Source organism: Teleopsis dalmanni, chromosome 1 (assembly GCF_002237135.1).
Source record: "Teleopsis dalmanni isolate 2A chromosome 1, ASM223713v2, whole genome shotgun sequence".
In the NCBI taxonomy this organism is placed as follows: Eukaryota; Metazoa; Arthropoda; class Insecta; order Diptera; family Diopsidae; genus Teleopsis; species Teleopsis dalmanni.
This window is the reverse complement of record NC_051846.1, coordinates 31,076,051-31,100,904: the sequence shown is the minus strand read 5'-3', so window position 1 is coordinate 31,100,904 and position 24,854 is coordinate 31,076,051. Positions and strand designations below refer to the sequence as shown.

Below are 24,854 nucleotides of genomic sequence, written 5' to 3'. Positions count from 1 at the left end.
CGAAATAACGAGGTTTAAAGTTGTAGCTGTCAACAAAGATCAAACTAACAAAACTATTCTCGATATCTGACACCAACTGGTATTTGCAATTTTCACATTAATTATTTAAACGACTAGTTGAGAAACTGAAGCCATCAGTACTTATCATCAGAAGATACAAAATCTAAAATCTGCTGTTAAATAATTCCTCCATCAAGTGAAAAACCCAAGTAAAATATCTCGAGCTAAATTTTAATCAAAGTTTTTATAGAATGAGAAGAGAATAAAATGAAGAGAGTAAAAGATTGCATATATAATTATAGACATCAAATTTTAAGGCCTCTATGAAACTAGCAAATAAATATCAAAAAGAAAGTTTTGGTATATAACTAGATGAAAACAGGCAAAACTATATAGCTCTTGGAAAATTAGTATAATCTCCGGTATACACAAGGTTATGAAATTATTACAATATATATAAGGGATATATTCTTCAAAGATCTATGGTGATTTGAAATCCACCTAGGTTGCAGAATAAAACTAGTTAAAAATTATCAACACGTTCAAAGAAGCCCATTATAACAACAAAGGCAGAACTGAAGGTGACATTGCTGAAGAGTGGCAAGATATTGGGCCAAAAACCACACAAAAATTGATTTCTTCGATTCCAAAGCAAATAGTAGCTGTTATTAAATAGAAGAGCTTGGCCACTATATATATTATCGGCTGTGCCTATAATTTTGTTCAACCAAATTCAGTTTATTTTTGGTTTTTTAATTTTAAAAAATTAAATATAAGAGAAAATAAAATGAAATAAAATAAATTTAATGGCAAATTAAGCATTTTATCTAAAAAAATTGTTTGTTGATTAAAAATCGCATCATTAACAGGATGAAAATAGTGCTAAAGTTCAATTTGCTTGTTGTGCCAATAATTATGTTTGGCACTATATATATAATATAAATAATATAATAAACAATATAATATTGAGAAGTCCATAGAAATACATTTCTAATTAAGGGGCCTAAATCTAAGCTACTATAAATTGACTTATAGTGTAGTAAAAAAAAATTATACACAATAAGTGCCTTCAATAAAATTCATTGGCAAATGAGCGTACCCGAGAAATCGAAGGCGTGTCTTTGATTATTTTACTTAGTATTGTTGAGTTTTTTTAGAGTTATCCAAATTTTAAAAGGGATTTCGTATAATTTCAATTTATTTAAATGTTTTCAACAATTTGAATTAGTTAAAGATTTGAAAATTAAAATTCTATTCCAATGAATATTTTTTAGTTTTTAAACTGAAGGTTTTTGTTGCTCAAATTTTTAGTATAGTATAGCTTAAATAATTTAAATTATTTTGTATAATTTAAATATAAATTAAAGAAATTAGTTTACTTTTTAAATATCTTGGTATTTGCAAACAAATCAATCATATATACATTTATAAAATAAATTATCTCGAACAATCTACAATAACGACCGTTATTTTTTGCAGATAAGCAATTTTATTTTTCCATTGACCAATTTAATACAATATAAAAGGATTTAAGGGTATTCATACATATGAATGCAAGTTGACAATTTATAAATAAAAAAAATCAAGAAATTCCACTAAGATGTTCTGTCAAGATGCCTTAGAAGCTGATACATTTTACTTTGTTATTATCCAGCATATGACACATGCACACATGATTGAATACGGTAGCTATTCACTTTCTAAACCATCTTAAATTTTCCTTTAGATCCTTAAGAGGATTTTAATGATCCTCTAAATTGCTTAAGATCCTCTTAAGAGCATCTTAAACCATATTAAATGTTTTAGGTCCAACATAATGGACCAAGGGGCGTAAGTGGATTCTTAGGCTAACTTTCGCAATACGTCAATAGGTGAAAGTGAATTCTTATAATCATGTTATAAAATAAACTAACCAAACATTTATCAGAGTTTAAAAGTTTCTCACATGTATATAGAGGAATTCGCCGTTTAAATCTCTATTATAAGAAAAAGTTTTTCTTCACCGACTGCAGTAATAATTTATTATTATTGTATTTATTATAGCAATTATAACTGTTATTGTTGTAATTGTTCTTGTAATTATTAGAGAAATTTTTTAAATTAACATCTAAAGTAGGATTAGAGTAAGGATTGTGAATCGCGTAAATTAAAGCTATACTATATGTAATAAAGTTGGATAACTCAGGTGTATAACATACTTGCACTTGCATATATTAATTAATATAAATTCTATTAATAAAAATAATTTTTAAGTTTTCTAAAATATGCAAATAAAACGTTTTTTTTTTTTAATTTAACTTGAAAACATTTTTTTTTGTTGACCTTTCATTTTATATAAAACTTCAATATTTGCCTTTCTTAATAACTAACATTACTTCGTTATTTATTGTTCAAAAGATTCGTTACAGATACTAAAATTTTAAAATTTAAGAGCACCAATTAGGATAATAATTATAAAAATTTTATATTTAAAATATTAAGTTTATAATATAATTAATTACATAAATTGTTTATTATTTTATTACTATTATTATTATGTTTATTATTTTTAAAATAATAATTTTTTCTACATTTAAAAAAATTAAAGTATTTTATAATTATTTTTTATATAAATTATTATTAACATTAATTATCGTTTATAATTTATTATACTTTTTATATTTAACGTTTTATGCAATATAAAATTAATATACGTAATTATTAATTAAATTATGTCTTTCAAATACATTATATTTATTAAATTTAAGTACAATGGAATATATTAAATTTAATTTATGGTATTTTTAATATTATAAAAATTTGAAATAGGATATATTGGTCCATAGATTTGGAGGTTATTATAAAAAACTTTAAAGATATACGAGTAAAGTTTAATACAAAAAAAATTGTTAACCTGAGTGAAACTTTACATTATTAAGTATAAAATAAAAGCAAAAATCATATATATAAAAATATATCCAAAATCAAAAAATTGGTTCTTGTTTAGAGAATGAAGTATGAGTATTGTTTTGAAATTATATCAAAAGCTAGTATCTTATTCTATGAGTTACCAAATATTAGGATTTTGAACTCTTGAATTTGTAGAATAAAGGTCGATAAATTTGAAATTTTAAAGAGAATATAAATTTTTAAGTGACGAAAGAGATACAGGTTAAATTTGAATCATGAACAATTTTACTACATATATAGAATATATGTGGGATTTATTAAATATAAAATATAAATTATTTAACACATAACAATAAAATTTGTTCGACTTGCTTCGTCGAAGTCTTTCTTTCTACTGCCGCTTTTCTACAGCTTTTTTTCTACTGCTTCTTATTTGAAAGCATTGCCAACCCCACATATATCAGTATATATACACGCTAAACTTTTGCAATTTATAATTATAAAAATATATATGTTTTTCAAAGCAATAGTACAAATCTGTGCCTTTATATGGATCTGAGGCTTTGGAACTTACCAGCAATTCACAGCTGACAAGTGTTTTCAGATAATGGTTTATGCCAAATCATGAATTAATCATATCAGACTCGCATACATAATATACCACTTTGAGCTACTCAAACATCGGACCTTAACATATACATCGATGTAAATTATGTCAAGTTGAACAAATCTTTCACTAATCTACTGCTAACATTGTACAATACGTGTTCAAATCAAACTCAAAATATTGTTCGGTCGCGGTTAGACAACTGTCAGTACATGAAGGAAAGCGATTAATCCTGGATTATAAGTCAGCTAACCAAGAAAAGCCCAAAATAGTGAAGCAAAGTTAAATACAAAAAGGGATAGTTGAGGTCCTGTGCTCGACTGAAAGAGTGGTTTAACAGACAAAATTAATGAAGGTATAGAATATATATATTATTTTGATTATAAATGCATCAATTATGAGGAATAATTAAATATTATTAGATCGACGTAAATATTGAGTCAGGCAGTTGATTTTTATAGCACGATAACATATTAACTAACGGCTAAAGTCATCATAATACGGAAATTCTTAAGCAAATTAGCTTCATTACTAATGGTGATCTACCATATTCATCTGAATTGTGGACCTGCGAGTTAAAATATTTTTTAATCTGAAATTAACATTATAAATTATGAAACTCGATTTGATGCCACCTTGCTCTTTTAAAAAGTTACTTCCGAATATACCTAATGTCGGCAACTCTATGCTATGAGTATTTGTTTCGGATCAGCACAGAAAAGAGAGTATATTTTCTTCAAGGCTTATTATTACACAAGACAATGTTTAACATAAATGTAAACAAATAATGAGTTAACTTACCTTAAATGTTGGTTGTGACCTTTTATCTTATGACTTATCGATACACATATATGAATAGAAAATAGAATAATACTATATCAATTGAATATACTTTTTTTAAATATGTTAGAATTAGATTTCAAAGATATATTGATCTTTTTGTTTTCTTCGCTACAAACTATATGGGAAAACATCTGAAATCTGTATATACTTTATTTTTATAATATGGTTCTGAATACTTTTTTAAAGAATTTCCTAAGATTTTGAATATAGGTAAATATATGTAACGATATATATAATAAGTATAAGATTTCATTCTCAAACTCTCGATTTGACTTCAATAATTTTAAGATGAAATGAATAATCTAAATTCTAAACTCATTTAAATAATGTAATAAATTAAATAGCAATTTATGATATAGTCTATGAGTTCTTCTTTGACAAGTTGTCTTCAAATTCTTTAATCTACAAGATTTTTCAGATATTCTTCCTTTAATATTATGACAGATAATAGACTTAAAATAAACTCCTATTTCCGTTACTCATTTTTTGTATCTGGAATCTAATAAAATCGAAACTTGAAATCCTATGTATATATGTATCTAAAAACAATAATTTATTAATATAATTATTATATCGTAATCGATATTTTATCGATTATAAATCGAAGTCTGACATTTAGATGTTTACTTGTGAAGTATTTAAAAGCTATTGTCCACAAAAACTTCATTATAATACCAGAAATGATTTATTTCAAGGCCATTATATCTATTGAAAACTCATAAAATATATTAACGCTAGATGAAAATTAAGCAACATATGTATGCATTGGATAATAAAAATTAGTTTTATTAAACAAAAATATTATAAACAAAAAATAAAACACGTTGCACAATTTGCAAATAAAATTGTTGTATGCAACAAAATAAAGAATACCAATATAAAATTTAATGTAAAAATTAAAAGAATTAAATACAATATTTGTATTTTAAATTAATAATGCAATAATATTCAATATTATTTATTATTACTAACTACAATTCTTTATATTTCCATTGCATTTTTTACACCATTTATGGTGTCTGAGCTGTTTTTTAAACAAATGTATCTGAATGAGATAAAAACCTCTCGTGGATTTTTTAGCTTTAACAATACTATTTTTTTTCTTTAAATAAATTATACTAATATACACGCTTTAAGTATCTGCATCTGCTTTAATGCAATCATATAATGACTTAAATCATTTACAATTATTTTTAAAAGTTAACAATTTATTAAATCAACTAATATGTATAATAATAGAAATTTATGTTTCAAATGCCACAATGTTGTCAAGAACAAAGAATGCTTTTAAAATGTTTATGAATAATTTTAAATGAATACATTTTTTATGTATCTTATATGCAAATAATAATTGCATATAATATATATCTATAGTTTCTTCATGGCGTTATTTCGAATATTTAAGAATGTTTGCTAAAGCCAGCAAAATCTGATGACTCTGACTCCTCATCTGCTTCCATACCTATGCAGTGTATACCATTTCGCAACATCGGAGTACCTTTGCCCTTACCCAATACTCGTGCACTTATAACCAGCGTTAGGACTTCTTTAGAATTTTTCGAGTTGACAATATGTAATGTTTCACGAAGGAGTTTTTCTTTATAAGCGAAAAATTCTAATTTCATTTCATAGAAATCATGAGTATCGTGTTTAACACCGGAGAATTCTGTAATGCGGCAATGTAAATTAGGAACTGTCGTCACATCAGGTTCAAATTGACTTTTGCCCTCGTCGCTTATATTGCCAAACAGCGAGATCGGTAGCTTAAGATCAATTAAATAACGATGATTGACTTGTAGGAAACCCAAACTGACAACAATAGTGTCACCGGAACGCTGGTATGTAACAGAGCTTGGATCAGTTTCGAACTCGTCTTTGAGACTAGCTGTGTCGAAATGCACATGATGATCTGAAATTAAAAATAAAATCCATTTATTTATGAGACTGTCTTAATATTTCTTTTTATATATAATAGAATACATAGTCGAATAAACATATAGATATAGTATTTTATGGGAGATATTATATATACGATATTATTTAATTTATTTATTTTATAAAGGGATATTTTATAAAATGCTCTTTAATTATTTATATTCCAGAAGGTTACGTTCAAAATAAAAAGAACTCTCTCTCTCTACCGTAAATTCTATACTTCTATCAATATTTTCTAAATAACAGTCGTCCGTATTTTAATGTACAGCACTGTATTTGTGACGAAGTACACATTATGCACCTTGCTTTGTAAGCATTCTGAGAGTCAGTAAAATTTTAAGTATTTAATAAATCTAACAGCTTGACATTTGGATAGAAAATTTAGTCTCATTGGCGCAAGGTTTAGCATATACTTGATATAAATAGATATAAAAATCTTTAAATTCCGAACACAAAGGAAACTTTGACATAGTGAAAATTAGATGTTATTTTCTTATTGTAAATTAATGTTTTGAAGCACTTTCTTTACAGTGATACTTTTAAACATCAATTGTATATATAATTGTATCTAAAAAAATATATTCAGCTATTATTTCTATATATTATTATTTTTTATATATCTTTTTAGTTTAAGTAGCTATACAAGTAACAAGCAAGTTTTAATTTTTTAAATTATTTTAATATTTTGATTTCGCTTTAAAATAATATAAATAAATATCTAGACATTATTTACAGATAATAGTGGAACAAGTTTACGACCTAATAACGTTAGGGACGTTAGCAAACCGACTTTAACCAAAAATCAAAATTAATCAAAATATGCAATGAAACCATCGAAAGTTAATAATACAACAGACAGACTCTGTTTGTTTTCAGATTCTCTTAAAAATCTGAAATAAATAAATGAAGAAAATACAAAAATTCAGAAAATTTTTTGGTATATAATTAGAAACGATGATATATCACAATGTATTTGAAAATATATCAAATTAGGATTGTGTTTATACCAGTACTTCAAATATTATTTGATTTTTTTATAGCATCAAGCATTTCAGTGTTTGCGTTTGTTTGTGCTCGAGCATTTGGATCAAACATAGCGAGCCACTCGAATATAATAAATAGGATGGGTTGCCAATAAAGGTTTATGGCGAATAATGCAGAGGGAAAATTCAAACGTTTATAAAAAAGTAGAAAGCGTGGATGATATAAGTTTTTTTAACATGTATGAAATAAAACCGAAAAAAAATAAAGCATAACACAGATATACTATTCGCATACTTTGAGAAGCTCCATTGTCTAATATTTGAAATGTTCGATCTAAATGTCTGAATGCGAGTATACTTAAACTTTTTAAACAACCTAATGTTCGAATAATTTAGAGGAGTAGTTTATGCCCCGTATTGTAGAGGAGGCAATGGTTAATCCTGGACTGTGATGCCAAAATGATGATGATGAGTTTATGCCCCCAACCAAATATATAGAGATCTAGCACATTGTCACCAACAATGAAGATTCATGTAGTTACAACAAAAATATAAAATCGGATTTTTTTGTATTGATTTTGACACACACATAAAGAAATGCAATGCAATTTCGCAATGTTGGTATCAGTTGATATAAGATTTCTTTTATTGTTAAGTCAAGGAATTAAAATTTAGTTCGTACTTCAGCACAAATAATCCAATACATTGTCTTCGATTTTTACAATAGATCAACAAATTGCTTATAATACAACTAATTCAGAAGTAGAAGCAAATAAGTAGCATCAGATTAATTCGATAAATAACATAGTGATAAAGTTTCATTGAGAACTTAAAATCCATTATTAACCTCCTACCTTTAACATTAGATAGAAAGCGATGAAGGTTCTAAGATACTCGTAATTGTCATGTTCCTGAAGAAACTTAAGTTAAGCACTGATTTTGTAGTATTTTGAGGACAAGGATTTTGTAAATAGTATAATAAAAATTAATAACGTATGTTAATGGTTTTCATTTTTGTAAAAATGCTTTATAACAAGTTGGCAGAATACAACCTTCTATATTAGCAAAAAATAGGTGCGCTATATAATAAGAGATTATTTTGAAAAAAAATATTAGATTTATTTATGAATAATTTCTTATTCAATTGTAAAGCAGTCATTCAGAGATTTTTCTAACATTCTTATAATTTTCTTATACATCTATTTATCTAGGCCTTTTTTTTTGTTTATTTCACTTCCATCTAAAGAACTCTAATTGCAAATCTTATAATTTAGCCATCGTTTTTAACTTTCATTATCTTCATTCCTACATATTGACTAACGATTTCATCCTTCAAAGCCACCAATAATGATATACAATACCCGCTATTGATGCTTTTTAACTATTTACGATAATAGATAAATATTACATATTTGTATAAATAACACGCAGATGCGAAAAACTTTCTAGCCGACTATTGTTTGGTTGCTTTGATTGGTTTTTGCCAGTTGCTATTCACTCAACTGACTGCTACTTTATTTTTAGAACCGTGTTTCATCCATATTTACATATCGCACGATTAAAATCTAATTACGCTCGAATATGTTTGAATAGCGCTCGAATTATCAAAGCATTGCTACTTTTGATTAATTTTGAGTTAATGTATTTCTCACTTTGCTAGCAACAGTGGGATAGCTAAATATTTATATAAAATAAAGTCCACACATTCATCTAAAAGCGAAACGATGTTAGCTATCTTAAATCCAATTTTACTCTTTCGTCATTAAAAAACGACTAGCGCCGTTTGAAGTTATCGTTACTTACATGACCTTATTAAACCACATGAGATTGAAGACTGATATTCTTGAGACAGAGTCCAGGTAAAACTTATTATGAGTTATTTTGACTTAGTTCTACTGAGAAAAAATAAGGTTTCATTTTCAATGTTTTGAAAAGATTAAATGTTATTTTACAATAAACATTTTAACTTATCAACTAATGATCGGTATATATTCATGTCTTAACATTTAAGTTTTCTACCAATGTTATATGCTAGAGATAACGCAAATTCGAATTGTAAGATATATAATACTTGTAATAAACTGACATCTATAAATATTTCACATTAAATAATTAGTTTCCTAAAAACACTTGCAAACTGCAGATAATTAGTTTTATGAAAAAACAAGTATGCAAATACTTAGTCTGTTACTGTTTCGTTTCATTTATGAAAATTGCATCTAAGTGAAGTTTCATTGAAATTAAAATAAATTCATTGTAATAATTTCATACCCATTTCTTTTACAAATAAAATCAGCAAAAAATTAAACTTAAAATAGAGAAAAAAAATTTGTTTTTATGATAATTGATTTGTTTTATGATAAATATTAAAAAAACTACTAGAACCAAAAATTCTTAAGTTTAATTTATATTCAATTATTTATGTTAGGGTTATGTTATAGAGACATTCAACAAATGATCACAGTAATTTTACGCTCTAAAAGGCAAGTTATACAGAGAATCATACAACAATTTCCTACTGTAACTCTAACTATTCTAACTACAACTCCTACTCTACTCTAACTAGTTGTTGATGTTGATATGCAGATGTCTGAGTTGGTGATTCATCACCTTAACTCTATTATATCTGTGGACAGTTTTAAGTCACACTAAGAATAAGTGAATACGGGGCTTTATAATATGATGGATCTGATGTCTTTGTATCTGCCTGTGTCTATCAGATTTCGCTGTATTTTGAGTTTGCAGCTTTAGCTCGTTTGGACTTGAAATGTGCTTTCCAGGAGTGCTTGTTGTCAAAGGTTATGCCTAGGTATTTGAGAGTATCGGCCCATTCTATTTCTTGTTCTTATACCTTTAGTTTTCTGGGTGCTTGGCGGCGCTTCCTGGTACTCTAACTAGTATTATAGTATATCAAATTTATAAAAAGTTATTTTGTGGTATAAAAGGTATTACTGATGATGAATATTTGCAATACTCGATACAGCCAAAGTTGTCTGGTCAGCCAAATTTCAATAAATTAAATAAAATTTTTGTTGTTATTTCTTCATTACTTTTCGAACTCCTCTAGATTCTTTTCATGGTAAGACACATGATATTCGACAAAAAAAATTAACATTATTGAATTAATTTATTTATTTCGTATGAATATGTTTACAAATTTTTACAAAAATACATGTATTTTTTTTTAATAGACCCAAATACTAGCATTTATTACTGCGAACCACTGTTTTGACCAATGTGACGAGGCACAGAAAGCCTCGTCACTGTAAATAAAATTTTACGGAAACTTCTCTATCTTATTCTCAATTTTTTAATTTACAATGAAAACAACAATAATTTGATGTGATCATAACTATCTATATGACATGGCCCCCTTTTCAAAATATATTGTATAACATTGCAAAAGAAAATTTATCGGAAGTCTATTAAGTAAAATACTAAAAATTAAATGTTGTGATAATTTTTTAGTCTATTAATTATAAAATTATTATAAATATCCAATTCATAATTTTCTGCATGAATTTGAAATTAGCCAATGTAACTATTAAAATAAGTAATTTAAAATAAACTACCTAGTTTAGGATAGGTAGCCACAAAATGGATCTAAAAAAAACGCTTTAAAGAAATATACTTAAGTTCAATAATAAAGTTGTATTCGGAAAACAATGCTAATTTGACGCCACATATGAATGGTCTGTAAAATATGACTTATTTTCTCTTTGCTAGTGTCCATCTTTGACAAAACTAAGTCAACCAATTACCAAAACTTTTTAGTGCAAAAAATCGTCTTTCTAACGCCATCTACTGTATTAGGAAAATAATGGATTACTTTTTACTACATCTAATATATACTACTATATATATTTTTATATATATACTACTCTATATTATATACCTTTCTTACATATCTTTATACATTGTGACCGAAAAGTTTCCGGTCATAAATAAATAAAACGCAAAATTCTTAATCTTCATCAATATTTATTTTATCTCCTTCAAAATATGCTCCATTAGAAGCGATACACAATGCCAACGTTTCTTCCATCATCCAAACATTTTTTATAGGCGCTTTCCGGTATGGCTTTGAGTTCCCTCTGCGAATTCTGTTTTACGTCTTCTATGGATTCAAAACGCGTTCCTCTGAGTGGTAATTTGAGGTTGGGAAACAGGAAAAAGTCACACGGTGCAAGATCAGGTGAATACGGTGGCTGTTCGATGGTATTTATTGAATGTTTGGCCTTAAAATCGTTGATAATGTTGAACAAATTGAGGTGAATCGGAACAAGCCGGGCGTTGACACGTCGCATACACAAATTGTCCACCAAAATCAAACGAGCCATCTCACGACCGATGCCTAGCTCTCGTGCTATCTCTCTAACACTCACATGAGGATTTTTGAACACGATTTCCTTTGCCTTTTCAATGTTTTCGTCGGTGGTAGAGGTCGAAGGTCGTCCAGAACGCGGCATGTCTTCGACGGTCGTACGACAGTCCTGAAAGGCTTTGTACCACTCATAAACTTGAGTTTTCGATAAAACTGATTCCCCATAAGCCTTTTGTAGCATTCGCAACGATTCTGCACACGAAATTTCGTTCGAAAAACAAAATTTGATGCAAACTCTTTGTTCAATATTTTTTTCCATTGTTTTTTTCGCAACGCACTACTGAGGTGAACTGGTTTCAACAGCTGCCGTAAACGAACTGTCCGACAGATCGCGCTCATTTTTGGCATAGTAATTAAGGACAGTGCTGCCAAACTACATAAACTTAAAATATCGAAAATATACAGCGCGCGAATTTTTAAATGAGAACCTCCGAAAACCTTTCGGTCACAATGTATATCTATCTACTATATATTTATATATAACATATACTACTATATATATACACTACAATAGATGTCTATATATATTTATTTCTATATATACATATTTATAACAACAAGTTTTAGTAGTAGGCCTTCTTAACATGAGTAGAATAGTTAGGTTTGATTGGAGACCTATCGCATCAAATCGCTTATGGAACGTATTGGTTATAGAAACAAACCAGTGTTTCTATACAAACTTTATAATACTAAGAAAGAAGAAATATATGTACGGAGTTATTTTGGAATATGTATGCAACAACCAAAATAGGTACGTAATATGCTTCTATCATTTGTACAACACTTATTATTGTTCAGTGATAATATACTTATTTAAGGAATTTAGTAATTTCAAAACCTTTTAATTGAATTCATACAGTATATATTTTTCCAGATTCTATTGTTAATTATGTGATATAGTTTTTTCTATTATTTTTTTCTGTGAAATTTTTTTTGAAAGTAAATATAATACATCCGCATAAGATTAATTTTTTCTTTGATCTTCTTTACTTCGTTCCCTATATAAAAGTGTATTCATCGAAGTGTGTAAAACCCTACTAATTGCATGTACATTAATAATACTCATTAGTTAATTTTTTATACTGTTTTCAACAGATTACCAACCAATTAGCTTATGTAAATAAAGGAATTGTGAAATTTTTGTATATTTCGACAATTAATTAAAATGATAAATTCTATAAACTCAAGGGGAAATGATGAGAGAGCAGATGTTTGCAGATCTTATGAAAAATGTTAATTATGCATAAAAGCAAATAAATAATTAAATTAAAGAGAAGTGTAAAAACTAGAATAAGTGTTTGTAAACAGTTTAAAAAGTATTTATCATTTTTGCTATATATTTATAGAGTTTAACACTCTTAATTGAATAATAACAGCAGTGATACAAAAATTATACGGCACGGACTATACGGACTATACGGACTATCGTGTGTACAGTGAGGTTGTGCTATGAAATTAACGTGTACTTGAAACTCACATGACCCTCCGCAGAAATGTGCACCGCAGATTGCATGACATCGCTCCAACGAGCTACCCATTCGAAACCCCACCAGCCAGGGCTTTTATTGCTTTCATGATAATTATGTGAGCAAATAAAGGGATAAAACAATGAAATTAATTTGGTTAATTTACCAACGCGTTAATTTACTTTGTATCGGAATAAGTAACACAACACGCAACGCAGGCATGTGTGCTAAGTTAATTAGAGCAAAAAGGGATTTGGATCTGAACAAGTTTGCTTTAGCAACTTCGGACTTCGATTGTGTTGTTTATCATAATTTAACAATTATATATGCGTAATAACGTAATGAATGGAATTTCAAGTACAATTAATTGTTATTTTTTTTTTATGAAATTCAGAAACTGAATTTGTGGTTTTGAATTAATTAAAACACTGTTACAACACATTTATGTACTTTACATTTAAATTATAATATTAGATATCAAACTCTGTTGAGATTTAAGAATTTGGAGAGGAAAAAATGTTTCCATCTTTCAGTAATTTTTATTAATTTATTAACATTATACTAAAGAATTAGTGTAATTGAAAGTATAGCTGTTAATTAAATAAATTAATGATATAATTGGTACAATAGCAAGACAAAAATTTAAACTTTTTATACTATTCATATTAGAAGAATGGAATATTAAGTTTGCTATAACGTTTCTGACACAATGAAACTTTACGGATATTCATCTACTTGTTTGTTTCAAAAGATTTTATTTTTTTTTTGTAATTTTTGAAGAATTTAGCATTAAATTTTCTTGACATTATCAAGAAATTATATCAAAATGTCATATAAATTAAACTATCAAAACATTATTGTTCAATATTTGATGCCTAAAGAAAGAAAGAAATAAAACTGGGTATTAGCTCCCAGCGGAGCAGAGTACTGCGACCAGATTGATCTCTTGTGCTGCAACTAATCCTAACCGAACAGAAGACATTCCGCTTTTCGAATGAAAGCCAGAATGTCGTCCGTTGAGGACCTCCTAATGTCAGAAGGAGAGAGCAGCTCTCCTCCCAGTGGTTTCCTCCTTGCCCAGATCAAGGCTGGGCAGTCACAGAGAATGTGACTGGTAGTCTCGTCTGCTTCTAAGCAGAGTCGACATTCCGTCTCTTCGGATAGACCTATTTTATTAAGGTGATAACGTAGTCCATGGTGAACCCGTTAAATATCCCACCAACAATCTCAAATCTGATCTGCTAAGGAGGAATGCCTTGCTATAACTATATGGGTGAACCCGCTGTTTAGCCTGACGGTTACCTCGATTTGATGCCTAACGCAAATTCAAATTTAAAAATAATATCATCATCACTCGTTTGTTTCAGATAACTTCACCCACTTCACTTCAGATAACACACTTCACTCAATAGTGGAAAACATACCTATATGCAGAGTTTGCTGTATTAGATGGGCTCATCTGGTAACACTGTAACTTTGACAAGGAAAATAAGGATTACTTTAACTGAATTCACACGAAAGTTTTGTTTATAATTTTAACTATCAAAAATTTTTATTTGCATTGAAAGCAACAACAACTAACAGCTCAAATTACAAACAAATCCAATATGAATCCAGTATAATGATAGCACGTGTTTGAAACATCATTTTTAGAATTGCTTGCCGTAGAGTAGTATACACTAGACGAATAACTGAAGCTCTAGAAGGATTTTTAACAAACAATCGTTATGAGTGATGAGGCGGATTTCATGTTAAAAGGAAGGACCTAGTAATTAGACTTCTTTTACATTTATATAAATTTTATATAGTTTTGTTTTACGTATTTTGATGTTGACTATGAAATTTGGAACCTTTTTTATTATTATTTAACTTTATCATATAAACAATTATTAAAATTTAAAGCATTAAACATTTCTATGTAATTTTGTTTATCACGAGACACAAAGACGTGTGATTTAATAATTGAAAGCATATCTAAAATTAAATTAATAATTATGTGTAAATATAAAATTATGAGATCCATGATAAATTTTATAATTTTGAACTGTTAGTGATTTAATCATGTATAATTATTTTAGCACTGTGATAATTTACACATAAAGCAAAACAAAAATATTTATAAAAATAATAGTCAAGAAGCCATTCTTACGTTTATTGATCACAAGTGTTTCAAATATTCGTAGAAATCACATCACGAGAAATAAATTTCAATATGTATATATATATACAAATTTTGTATAAACGTTAGCAGTCAGTAGAACCATAAATAAATTGTAACTTCTTTAACTCTTCATTATAATTAGAGTTTTTAGTACATAGTTGGAATACTTTAAAGACTTTATAAAAAAAAATATATATAAAGTGGAATAACAAAAATATATATCAGATTAAAAGGGAAAACTAAGTCGAATACAATACTTATAGTACCAACTATCGACCTATTGATTTTTTTCAGTCATGGTAAGAATTTATGTTTTTATTATATTAAAACAAAAACCGACTCTATTAGAATTTAAATGAATTTCAAAAAATACTCTCTATAATTGAGAATACAAATAAAATTAATATAAAACAAAATCTATTATAGACCGACAATGAGACTTTTGGAGACAAATTATAATTGTGTCAATTTTTAAAAGATAATGAAAATATGATTTCAGATAAGGACTATAATGCCGAGATACTTGCATTGTTGTAGTTTACAAAAATAAAACTGATAAAGAGGTAGATTAAGATTTCAATAAACTGTATAAAACTAGGTTGTGCAATATATTTTTGTCAAGATATTTTATAGTTAAATAATGTATAAAATTTTGTTACTACTAAGTTGTTTTATTGAAATTATATTTTATGATAGATATTTTATTTTTTGTTTTTTTCACACAATCTATATTAACTTTCTTAGTAGTAGTAAGTTTGGAGACCCGCTTTCATCAATTTAAATGTACTAATCTGATAACTAACAATTTCATCATTAAATGAATTGAAAATAATATGATTATTTTTTTGGTATAAAAACAGCAGCTCATATGTAAAAGCTATAGTCTAGGTATATTTATACCACGTAATTGTTACTTTTATGTTTTACTTATAACTAAGATCAGTTATGGTTGCGGTACTCCGCTCCATTTGGAGCCAGTACCACATCTGTTTTGAATTATATTTATTTAATATTTAATATCTGATTAAATAATATTATAACTTATAATCAGGTTATAAACCAAATTAAATCGGTGTTGTATACGAGTCTTTGAATAGTGGGATTTAATAAAATCATGATTTAATATAAGAAAGAATGTAAAATTAATGGTAATAGATATACATGTTATAATAAAAAGATTAATTGGAAGAATATTTTTAAGTCAACGCAATAGCGGTCCGAAGACTAGACTATGATTGAGCTTCTCAAATTGTTGGATTAAATCATTTTAAAAATGAAAAAAGCGGTATGTAATCTTATTTAGTTAGTTCTTCTAGATCAAAATATTTTCCATTTTAAACATTCTAAAGTCTATATTTTTCCTCTTCTTTTTTGTCATTAACTTCCTGAAGAGCAGCCACAATCTTTAATTTGATTTGAAAGGGGTTGGGTGGGTTTTTGGGGTAAATTATTCTTCTTCAAATCTTTGACAGGGCTTTGGGTTGGCGTCTGCTATGCGGATTTCATTTAAGGACTTATTCAGTGCTATAACTGCTTGTCTGATTCATTACTATTTCTGTTTCTAACTTCATATTCCTTGTTTTGTGCAGTTATAAGCCTCCAAAGGGCTTCGTTGGATAATCCCTATGGCCAAAAAATATTAAAGATTAATGTAAAACATTTATTGATAAAAACTGTTATGCGTTTTTGAATTCGTTTCGTATATTCTGATGTAACCCCATATCGGGGTTACTGGATTAGCAAATAATCCTTAATACATTGGACGTTATTTTTTGATTTACTTGTAATACTAGTAGACCCATTCGAAAATGTTCGATTTTTATATCTTATTTTATTATAAAGTATACATAAAATGTTTCCTCATTTAAGATATCGACTACTAAATATTAACAAAAATCTTTTAATTACAAATTTTTCTTTATAGTTTTAACATAAAAACTATAACTTATAAACAAAATATTACCTGTTTAAAGTGAAACTACATTGAAATGAACATAAAAAAAATTTTATCAATAAAAATCTAAATTTTGGTTATTTGCAAAATATTCGTATCTAAAAATAATTCACAGCTATAAAATTTTTTAGTATTATCGTAAAAGTGATTAATTGCTTGCGAAAATTAAAGGCAATAACCGTATACTTTTTTTTTTGTTTTGAATAACAATTTTTTTATTGATTAAAAGAGCAAATGGTAAATTTAATTTAAATGTAGAGTAAATTTTATCTGAAGAGTTCCTCATTCATTTCAATTCATACAAAAAATATTGAAATGTCAAAATGCCAATCTGTCAACCACATTTCTTCTGCAACAGGTTGTTCCCATCAAAGAAACAAAGAGTATGTATAAATATGCTTATACTCATATTCGATTAAAATGGAACAAGGACTTATATTATTTATCAGTTTATTCAAATTTAATTTGATATTTATGTTTTAATGTCAATCGCTTGGCAATATGACAATGAAACTATGAAAACTTAAACATTTTTTATTTCTTCGTTTACACTGTCATATTTGGGCAAAGGTCGTATAAGGTTATCATTTTTACATGATATACACTGGTATTTAAAATTCAACTTTTCGATAGTTCCTATTATAACCAAAAACTTATAAGCCTGGCACTTGCATTCCAAACAAATTATATACGAATTATTAACTATGTTAGTTGAATGAAAATTCGAATATTTCTTAAGACCACTGATGATGAGTACTTGGCAATATTCGAATCACTGTTGTATGGGCAGCCAAATTTTAAAAATTTAATTAAAATTTTTGTTGTTGTTTCTTTGTTACTGTTCAAACCTTTCTAGTTTTCTTTTCATCATAGAACACTTCACCTTCGACAACATTTCAAAAGTTTTTAGGTTTATTTACTCAATAGAATTTTTATTTATTTTTTGTGAAACATAAATTGTATGAACCGTTTACATTCAATTCGAATTAATTAAAAAATTAAAGGTAAGAATTTTAAAAAGAAATGCATTTCCGAAATATTTTTAATCGAAAAATATTATTATTACTAAAAAAAATTATTTAAAAAACAAATTAAATGATTACTTTTGATATTATAATTTTCCTATTTTATTTAATAAAAACTCTTAGCATATTGCATTTCTTGAAGTGTTTAAAATAGGGTAACTATAATTAAATCAGAAATATTTTATACAATTAAAGAGGATTGCATTTATTAACAATAACCATTTTAAGTATGATTTACAGATATCAAATGATAAAATTTGCCTTTATTGACCAAATCATTCATTCAATTGCAAATTAATTGATATGGCATGATTCTAATTAATTGCAACAATTCACTATGTACAAATTTTTATTGGTACTCGTACAGTACAAGTATCTACGTATGTATTATATAAAGTTATTGGAAACACGGTCGTAGTAATGGGAAATGAAATGGGCCAGACAAACCCTTTTAAGAGTAAGAGTACCAGCGTGCATCACCTCAAACAATGAAGAATGCGAAATGCGAAATGGTAACGGTCAGGCAAACCCTTTTAATATTTAATAAGTCAACTATTTTTGTAAGTGACCTGAGTGATAGTCGTATATTAGTCGTAATAAATTGGAAATTAATATTTTCGAGGAAGGTATGAGTTTAATTAATTATGAGACAGCGGTAAACTAAATGTCATCACTTATGTTGTCAAGTTGAAGAAAAAAAGCAATAAATATTTAATTAAGTTCATAGTTTATTATAAAAATAAACTTATTTACACTATTTTGTTCATATCATTTTAATTGGTAAATATTAAAGAGATTAAAAAGGTCAAATAACTTGTTTACAATACAGACAAAACAGAGAAAATATAGCAATGACATAAATGAAGACATTTACAATGTAAACATAACATTGTTTTTGCATCACAAGATATACTTCTAAAAACACAAAAAAAGAGAACTGAGTAATAAGAAGACACCGTACCCTTTCAATAATAGTCTTTAACCTCATACTTAACAATGTCATTAACAGACGATAGAAGTAGTCAACAAAAATATTGAGAATATTAATAATATGTTAAATTTTAGTAATGCATGAAGTCCAAATACTTTACTATGGATTATATCCGCTTTCAAGCCAATGATGAACTCGATCTAACCGGACTGCCTAAGTATACTGATGGACAATCAGTTGGTAACATAAAGAGAAAAAGCACTTGTGGCAATAAAGCGGTGCGAAATTACCACAATGGAATCATGGAATGAATTGGTAGTTAACATCTTAGTATTTAAAGAAGATACATTAGTAGCAATCCAAAAGCATATTAATATCATATGCAGATACAAAAATCCACTATGGAAATTTGAAGCTTCTAAAATCCAAAATCACGTCAAGCAAACAAAAAATATAATTGTGAAAAACCTTAATTCGAACCGCTCTTACCTCAAACATCTGTTCATATATGAAATCAAGATTTTATAAAAAATTAATAATCATACACAACGAAAACAGGAGTTTAATTCGTTACATCTATGAGATAGAGACTTAATTCAAATTTGTTTAATTTTAGCAAATAATGTAACAGAACTCTCTAGTAAGAATGCCTGATGATAAGAAAATCCTCTTAAAAATAGATGGTTTGTATTTAAAATAAGTGGATATACAACACTGCAGAAAATAGGCGATGGAAAGAATTTGTTGAAGAAGAACTGGATTATGTACAGTATGTATAGTGAAGTGGTACTATTTTTAAAAGAAAGAAGTATTAACTTTCTTCGAAAAATTTTATGGAATTGAAAATTAATCCTAGAACAGAAATGATGTGGATATTAACTGGCGATTGTGAACTAAATAGATATACAAGCAATACAGATGTTATATCAACTCCCAAGTGCAGATTCTAAAAATAAGGAACAGGATCGTTAATACATATAAAGAGAATATGATGCACTGATGCACAGAAGACTAACCGCGATCAAACTAAATGCTAGGCAAATAATTATCTATGGTGAACAGACTTGTATTTAAATTCATATACATATACGTATTGTGAGAACTCTATATCACCTGTTGAGTTTGAAGTGGTAAAATGGTTTTAAAATACAATACTGTTTGTCTCAAATTTTCCTCATTCTAGTTTGGACCATTTCTATTTCTATTTTCGGTAGATTAAATAGACTTTTAGTAGAATAACACCAAGGAAGATTGTATATCGTTTATAGAAAAAAATATATTAGATTTAAAATCAATGTCACAAATTTTTATATTATGTAAATGTTATACACTTTTTTAAATACATTATCTAATTGAGAAACTTTATTTATTTGTATATAAATAATACAATTAATTACTATAGTTACAGGTAAATTACAAGAGGTTAAATGCAAAATGCAACCTTCTAATATAATTACTATTTTAAAATAAATACAAGTTTCAAAACAAATTTCAGTAATTTTAAATAGCTAATAGTTTGTTAATGAACTAGACACATGTCACAAAAAAAATAATAATAATAATAATATGCTGTGAAACATTCCAAAATACTAATATATCTTATACTCTAAGGCAAAGAAAAATCGCATAATGTAAGATTTATTTTTAATTCAAATAAAATATTAAAATAACTTAAAAAAGCTCACACATCTTGGCAGTACGCCCATTTGTGACGTCATTTCACAGACAACAATGTCACATACGATACTTATTTAGCATTGTCATAATTTTTAACAAATAAAACTTTATAAAATCCACATTAAAACAATAAAAATTATCTACTCGAAAATCCACATAAAAAAAAAAAAAAAATAGTGTATATCTTTTTTATTCATGAAGTCAAGTCGATTCAATTCAATTCACGTGTACTTTTGCAATGAAAATAAAATAATAACTTAAAATTAATTGTTCTCCGCAAAATTGTAAAAAATTGTATCTTTACGACGTTTGGATGCAATTGGAGTCAGTTGAAGGGCACCGGCACTTTTGCCATGTGCCATTTATTAACAACAAAAACAAATGTTAAATAATATTTTACCAGCAATTAATTAGTAAAAAATTCGCTTCAGATACAAAATACTCATATTTGTTTTGCAGGTACTTAATCTCTTTTATAGCATCATAAAATAAAATAAGCTATTTGCTATATGTAACAAAATCTCTAGCTCCGAGATACATCCGCTCTTGTTGTGAAGATACTAAATTTATCTTTATAACGCTCTACGTATCTATAATTTGCATGTTTATAAGCGTGGCGATTTTAATGCCATTTGTTTGCATCTAAATGTTTTCTGTGCAAAATTGTTAATATTTATTTTGGCATTTATAGCCTTCTGGTATTATGTGATAATCAGAGTTTCAATTTGAACAATTTTTTGTTACTTAAATCAACAAATTCTTCGCATTTCTTGCGAATTTCAATTAATTTTCATTGTACAATACACGAAATGCTTGCATTCAAATTTCTCTTTAAGTGTTGTTGAATATTCTTATTTATTTTTTATATTCTTTTATTATTTCAGAAACCTGTGAGTTCTTTTGAAATCATTGTTATCTTTAAATATTTTCATGTGACATTTGGAATTATGATAAACTGCTTTTATAATAAACACTATTATATTATATTATATCATGCCATTGCATGATCTATGCCTTTGTGCCGTTAAAAAAATTTATACTATATATTATTATCATTTATGTACAATGATGCATTGGGTGTGTAATCAGCGGCCTTTGGGTAGAAAGAATTTTTCTTGAATATATAGCATTAATATTATTTTTAGATTGGAAAGTCTTCTAGTTGGTAATAATAAATTCTTAAAATTTATTGTTTTGATTCTATGATTAATACTATATTGTATAACAAGCACCGATTTCAGATTATAATTTTGTATTGTTTGCGCTTTCAATAACATTGAAATCAGCAATTTTTTCTTGTTTGAATAGGCCTATACCAGTGGTTCCCAACCGGTGGTCCGCGAGATGAATAAAAAATGATCCGTGTTTCAAATCCACTAAGACCTCACTCATTAGAAAATAAGCACAAAAAATGTCCTACTAATTATATACATATTTCATAGCCTATATAATGTACCCATGTACTAATACATTTCATTATACATTATACCAGAGATGCATAGAGCATATTAAAATAATCACACAGTTTATTATTCTTAAATTTTGTGGTTCCTACTAAATTGGTTAAAAAAAGCTTGCGAACCACTAGTCTATACTGTACTACAATCCAAAAATTATACTAATTATATGTTTTCAGATATCTCAGTTATAGACTCTTGCACTGTAATTTTTTGCACACATAATTTTTAAAACCTTATTCACATAATTTTTTCGATGATTCTATCTACAATTCAGTAGTAGAAAAAACATTATCGGCTTTGTTGAAATCTCGAATTGATTTTAACTCCATCGAATTTTATTTAGCAATACAATTTACCAATACAATTCAAATACAATGAATAAACCATGAAAAATATCTGAGATCACCGTTAAAAAATATATAATTTTGATAAATTTATTATCTATTAGTTAAACTAAACTAATAATCACTCTCAAGATGTACGAATAACAACTCAATAAATATATAGAATCACTAATTAACCTAAAAAATTTTAATAACCCATGATATTAGTACAAATATTTTGAATCATCAAGATGGGATACAATGTATCTAACAATCTATCACACCTCTTTATTTATTAGTTAATATTATATAGTCAAATCTGTTCTGATATAACAAACTATTTAATTTAGTTATGTTAATATAATAAACTTGAATATGACAGAAATTGGCAGTATTATATACATTACATTATATATAGGAATATAAATATATATATTTCTGTGTCAAGAAATATACTAATATCCTTTGCTTAATAGATAAACATCCACAGAGGCTTTAAATTCGAACTTTGCACTTGGGCTAAGGAAAGAAAAAGAATTATCAAGCGCTCATCTATTGCGTAAATGTTCAGTCTTGACCAGATGCTGAAAATTAGCTGAAATTCTTGAAAAATTCTTTTTGAAGATTAGAAAGCGCTATCAGCACAGTTAGATATTGGATAAGTCATCAAATTTAAAAAAATAAAAAATTGATTAAAGTGATATAGGTCGCTCTCGGATCAGGGATCTGGCATTTTAAAAAAATTCTCTAAAAAACAAATCATTAGTTGGACGGGCGTCTTGAAATAAAAGCTGTAGAGTAAATCACTGAACCCATAGGCGGTCTACTTTTATTTTTAATTTTAATTTTATTTTTAATTTATAATTTAGTTTTTTTTTTTTTATTTATTTGAAGTTTCTTACATATTGTTTTTCTGTTTACAATCTAATTTGTTATGGGAAGTTTCGTTGATACCATAAATTACAAATGATTACTTAGTTCAAAAAAAACAAAAAAAAAAAAAAAGTTCTCGAACCTGCTGATATCATTTAATAAATCAAAATTAAAACAAAGTTTTCACTAAAAATCCAATTAAAACAATAACAAATATAATAATTTGACCTAATTTTTTTTAAAAATACCTGTTCAATAATTTCGGGGCACAAAAAAAACCAGTGCTGGATAATGCATTTTTAAAGCAACGTTCAACCGAATTTTCCTTATGCACCACTTGACACAGCATAAATTACACATGAAACGCGAACGTGATAAATTTATTTAAAAAATTGAAAAAAAATGTTTAAAAAACTATTTGTTTATTTGTTCTGTTTACATGCACTTTAAATAAAGTAAGTATTTTTAAAGGTTTCGGATGTTAAATATCCGCTCAATACAAATATGTACATTGTGCTGTATTTTATTTATAAAGTAAATATCCGAATCCAATTAATATTAAAATATATGTATGTACAGGAAATTATTAATAAAATCAAACACGTGCTGTAGTCGTTTTGGGTGGTTCAAAAATGGCGACGATATCTTGCTCAATACTAGTAAAAGATTATTAAAAGATTACTTAATAAAATAGCTACTATTCGGATGTTAGGTTCTCTTTGAAAATTCCTGTAAGTTTTTCGGTTATATGTTACTGTTCTCCAATTTCCCGTTCACAGCAGTTTCTGTATCGCTTGTTATTGATCTTCAGTTCCAACTTCTATTGTACGTTATTTATCCAACGCAGATTTGATAGTCCGCCCCTTCTTCTTTTCTTTTTTAGGAACATATTTGCATGATTTTTGTGGCTTGTTTTGATTACGATTGTTTTCTCTCCCAGCTATAATTCATATTCATTTTAGAATATAATTTAGAATATAATAATATAATAAGAATAATATGTTCCGCTTAAAAATATCTTATTTGTGCTCATAGTATATTTAAGCGTCAGGATTCGAATGGGATTGCCTCTCTATTTTAAGACTACATGGATATCAAAAGATTTAGAATCATAGATATTTATAAAATGCTGCCAGTCGCTGTAGCTGATATTATATTTATGAGCTTTTGCGATATAGAAAAGTAAGACTTCATAGTAAGACCCCACTTTTTGAAACAAACGTTTGTTTAAAATTAATAATGGAGAACTTAACTGTATTCGTTTGTTTTTTAAAATAATTTATTTGCCTGATCGTATAAATATGATAAGCTGTTGATTTACCTGACGTGAATCATATTTACTA

At 27.2% G+C, this 24,854-nt stretch overlaps 2 protein-coding genes across 4 annotated transcripts in view; one reads left to right on the top strand and one right to left on the bottom strand.

The window, feature by feature from the left end:
- Positions 1-24,854, top strand: part of LOC119668019 (UPF0687 protein C20orf27 homolog) — a 70,376-nt gene that overhangs the window by 40,194 nt on the left and 5,328 nt on the right. The gene's annotated exons all lie outside the window — the stretch shown is intronic.
- LOC119668020 (UPF0687 protein C20orf27 homolog) lies at positions 5,279-9,555 on the bottom strand. 2 transcript variants are annotated; one of them, XM_038077390.1, is made up of 2 exons: positions 9,529-9,555; positions 5,279-6,248 (listed from the first exon to the last, which is right to left on the bottom strand). In XM_038077390.1, exons 1-2 carry the CDS (start codon positions 9,530-9,532, stop codon positions 5,740-5,742), a joined length of 513 nt encoding a protein of 170 aa, XP_037933318.1. In that variant the 5' UTR covers positions 9,533-9,555; the 3' UTR covers positions 5,279-5,739. The 2 variants fall into 2 exon arrangements, with proteins under 2 accessions (XP_037933318.1, XP_037933317.1); XM_038077389.1 differs by lacking the exon at positions 9,529-9,555 and adding an exon at positions 9,437-9,506.